The sequence below is a fragment of the Triticum dicoccoides genome, chromosome 4B (genome assembly GCF_002162155.2).
Source record: "Triticum dicoccoides isolate Atlit2015 ecotype Zavitan chromosome 4B, WEW_v2.0, whole genome shotgun sequence".
Lineage (NCBI taxonomy): Eukaryota > Viridiplantae > Streptophyta > Magnoliopsida > Poales > Poaceae > Triticum > Triticum dicoccoides.
Genome location: NC_041387.1, coordinates 362,044,187 through 362,047,482, shown reverse-complemented (window position 1 = coordinate 362,047,482; position 3,296 = coordinate 362,044,187). Strand labels below are relative to the sequence as shown.

The 3,296-nt window shown below is 47.2% G+C and overlaps 1 protein-coding gene and 1 long non-coding RNA gene across 2 annotated transcripts in view; one reads left to right on the top strand and one right to left on the bottom strand.

The window, feature by feature from the left end:
* Nucleotides 1-221: 221 nt before the first annotated feature.
* Nucleotides 222-1,933, top strand: LOC119296159. Its single transcript, XR_005144943.1, has 2 exons — nucleotides 222-738; nucleotides 1,086-1,933. It is a non-coding gene; the product is annotated as an uncharacterized LOC119296159 (long non-coding RNA).
* The window catches only part of LOC119296158 (E3 ubiquitin-protein ligase RNF25-like), a 57,175-nt gene continuing 55,743 nt past the window's right edge, over nucleotides 1,865-3,296 (bottom strand). The window contains exons 6-7 of the mRNA XM_037574545.1: nucleotides 2,682-2,824; nucleotides 1,865-2,384 (exon numbers count right to left, since the gene is read on the bottom strand). Coding sequence (XP_037430442.1) covers nucleotides 2,010-2,384; nucleotides 2,682-2,824 — 518 coding nt within the window. The 3' untranslated portion in view covers nucleotides 1,865-2,009. The remainder of the gene's footprint in view (nucleotides 2,385-2,681; nucleotides 2,825-3,296) is intronic.

Below are 3,296 nucleotides of genomic sequence, written 5' to 3'. Positions count from 1 at the left end.
CGGGCATGAGCAAAACTCTTTACTGTAATTTCGATTGCCATAAATTCAGTTTTCTTATTCGGCATGCGGATATATTCTATTACAGTGAGTACTATATTAATCACACGTGTTTTCACGTATATTTTGATTTTAGTTTGTACAACGTTGCGAGCCGGTCCGCATTGGGCCGGTCACCTCGACTCGCTCGATCAAGGAAACATCCCCACGCAGCCACATGCTCAACTCGCTCGCTCAAGGAAACATCCCCACGCAGCCACATGCCTACCAGGGCCCATGCGCCAACTCTCCCTTCCAACCATTCTTATCTCCTCTACCTTATCTACTCGTGGACTCATTTTCCCCCAATCCCTCGCTGCAATCTCACTAGCGAGCCACATAGCTGCCTCGCGCCCCTCCACCGCATCACTCCTAGCTGCCCACTACTCATCTCTCTCGTCACCAATGATGGTCACCCACAGCTCGTGTAGATCCCCCTGCTAACAACCCCGTACACACAAGCGTTGCGACTCATGGTGCACAAGGCGGCCGGCATGAAAGATGTGATGGTGATGCATATGGGCAGCGATGGGGGAACACACGGCGGGGATGGCGGTGCTACAACCCACACCTAATGGAGTTGCAACCATTGGAGGGTGGTGTTGGAACCATGGGGGAGCACCGGTGCCATGTCTTGCCACTGCCGACTGGGCAGATTGCTGCAATTTTTGTCGACGGAGCTGCAACCGGTGTATTGCAAAGGTGGAACTAGCGTCGAGAACAGACGCACCTCTCGCCGCCGATGTGTTTTTTTGCTGGAACCACCATTATTTGTTGCTGGAACTTGCTAGGTTTTTTGTTGCATTTACTTCTTTTTCTGCTATTGTATTTTTTGCTGGTTTGCTGCATCAACTTCTTTTTCTGCAGCTGCAACCCGTGTGTTGCAAAGCTGGAACCAGCGTCCACCGATGCTGGAACCATGCATATTTTTGCGACAAGCATATCCATGTTTTGCTGGAAAACATCTCATTTTTGCTGAAACTGCGCAATCTTTTTGTTGGAACCGTACCATTTTTTTGCTGAAATGTTTTTGTTTTCGCTACAAATAGCATCAAAAATTGATACCATGGCGGCAGCGAGTAAGGCGGCCGAGGGTGAGCACGAACAGTGCAGGTGGCCTACGAGCATGGGGCGGCCAAGGACAAGTGCGAGGCGGCCAGCTAGCACGAGGATCCTCTGTTTTTTTCTCGCGCGCATGTGCGGGCAAGAAAGAAAGGAGGAAGACGAAATTGAGGGTTGCATAGGACGGTTTGGAGGGGGGAAATCAGACAGCTGCACGACGGCCGGCCGACCAATACCTATTATTGCCCTTTTAGCTTAAGGAAAAATTGGCCCCCTCTTAGTTGTCCGTCACGCTCTGTCATCGGCAATGGGGACGCTTTTACGGCCAGTTTTTTTGATGACTTCTAGAATAAACTGGAATAAGTTGCCCCTACCCAGCTCATTAAGCTTAAAAAAAAGTTGATTGGGCTCCTAGAATAAGCTAACTAGGTAGGGGAGCTTATTTTAGAAGACAAAAAAAAAGGCATCAAAAAGAACTGGCCGGCGAGCGCCTCAAAGGCAGCTTGGGATGCATCTCCGGAAGGAATGTCAACCTCACCCGCACAACGAGCAGGGTGCCCCGACGGCATCACCAAATCAAGATCCACCCCGGGCGCCAGGGCCGGCGGGGAGGCAAGGAAGGCGGGCTGGGACTGGCTCAACAGGCTGAACAACGACGCCATTGCGGCGGCAGCAGGGGGCTGGTTGGCTACCGGGTCGCGAGAGAGGGACATGTTCTGCCTCTGCATCAGAATGTGGCTTCGACTAAGTGGCACGAACTCACTCTGCTTTCTAATGAGTTGTCACACTTTTGTTTGACCACCGTACTCTCCGTCAATATACATGTTCGATAAAATAGAGCTGCAAAAATGCTATTGACAAGTTTCTGCGTCTTTCTTCTGCCACTGTTGCCTATCGGGCTGGCTTCTCTGTCACTGTTTTCCAGCAGGTTGGCCATGAGGCTGTCTTCTGGGAGCATAAGCTCGGTTTCTCCTTGGAAGACCTGAATTGTTTTCCTTCTTGCTGCCGCCGCTGATGTTTGCCATGCCGGGTGGATCTGTTTCTGAAGTTGAGCTTGCGGTTGCTTCCCAAGAATTGGTGCTGTCTCCTGCACTTGTGGTTGGCTCACTAGCAGGAAGAAGAACATACGTTCCGGGCTGTATGGCAAGGTCTTTCTTTGGTTCAATTAAACCATTCCGTTCTTGTTGCAGATTAAACAATGACCCAAATTCCTCTCTCCTCTTCTTCTCTGCCTCGGAATGGAGCAACTCTTTATCATCTAGTCCCAGGTCAACTGTTAAACATGCCTACATGTGAACGGATAAAAGGATATTTATGATGGATTCCACTTAGGTGTAGCATATCTCTAAAGGATGAAATAAATTAGAAATAAATAAACTGCACTAAGAATCATGCAACTGTAAGAACTAACAAGTCACTGAAGGAAATTATATCCCTATGATAAATGATAAATTTACTAATTATTCCAAAACAACGATGCAAATATGATGGAGTGCAAGGGATTTTATCTCTAAATAAGAAACTGATAATGCCTGGAAATGTTTAGATGGTTCACTTGTATTTGAATCATATCCACCACATACCATCAGCTGAGAAGTGTTTGCATCCAACAGATCACGAACATGCTCAATGTCCTTTTCATCAAACACTTTGCGGCAAACTGGACAAAATCCTTTGTGATGATTTGCATTATATAGCTTGTCTGAGTTGGACAATCTCAATCCTTCTGAAGAATCAATAACAAGTAGCAACAGAGAAGATTAACCAGTAGTGACATGTAACCAACGGACAAAATGGTAACAGCATGTATGGCCAATAATTGATACGCTGAAAAGATGTCATGTAACGTGGTCATCAAGAAATAGGGATCAGGAATGTAAAGCAATCACTGGAAGTCGAAACTACATTTGTTTTATTTAAGATAATAACCTTATTGAATGAATGGCCTGAAATTTGGAACATGGCGAAGCATTACTGCGAACCAAAGATTTTCCGGACCCAAATTATCCAATAACCGAACTCACCTCCCTTCGTGGACAGAGATTGACAATGACTATTGTTCATTGGAAAACGTTTACAATCGCAGACCGGCCACATCTCGGGCCAGTTGCTCCCACACTCGCCACATCGTGTCATGGGCCCCCACACAAAGCACCACCTCCCCCTTTGCCACATCTTTTTTCCCTCACACCAAATCC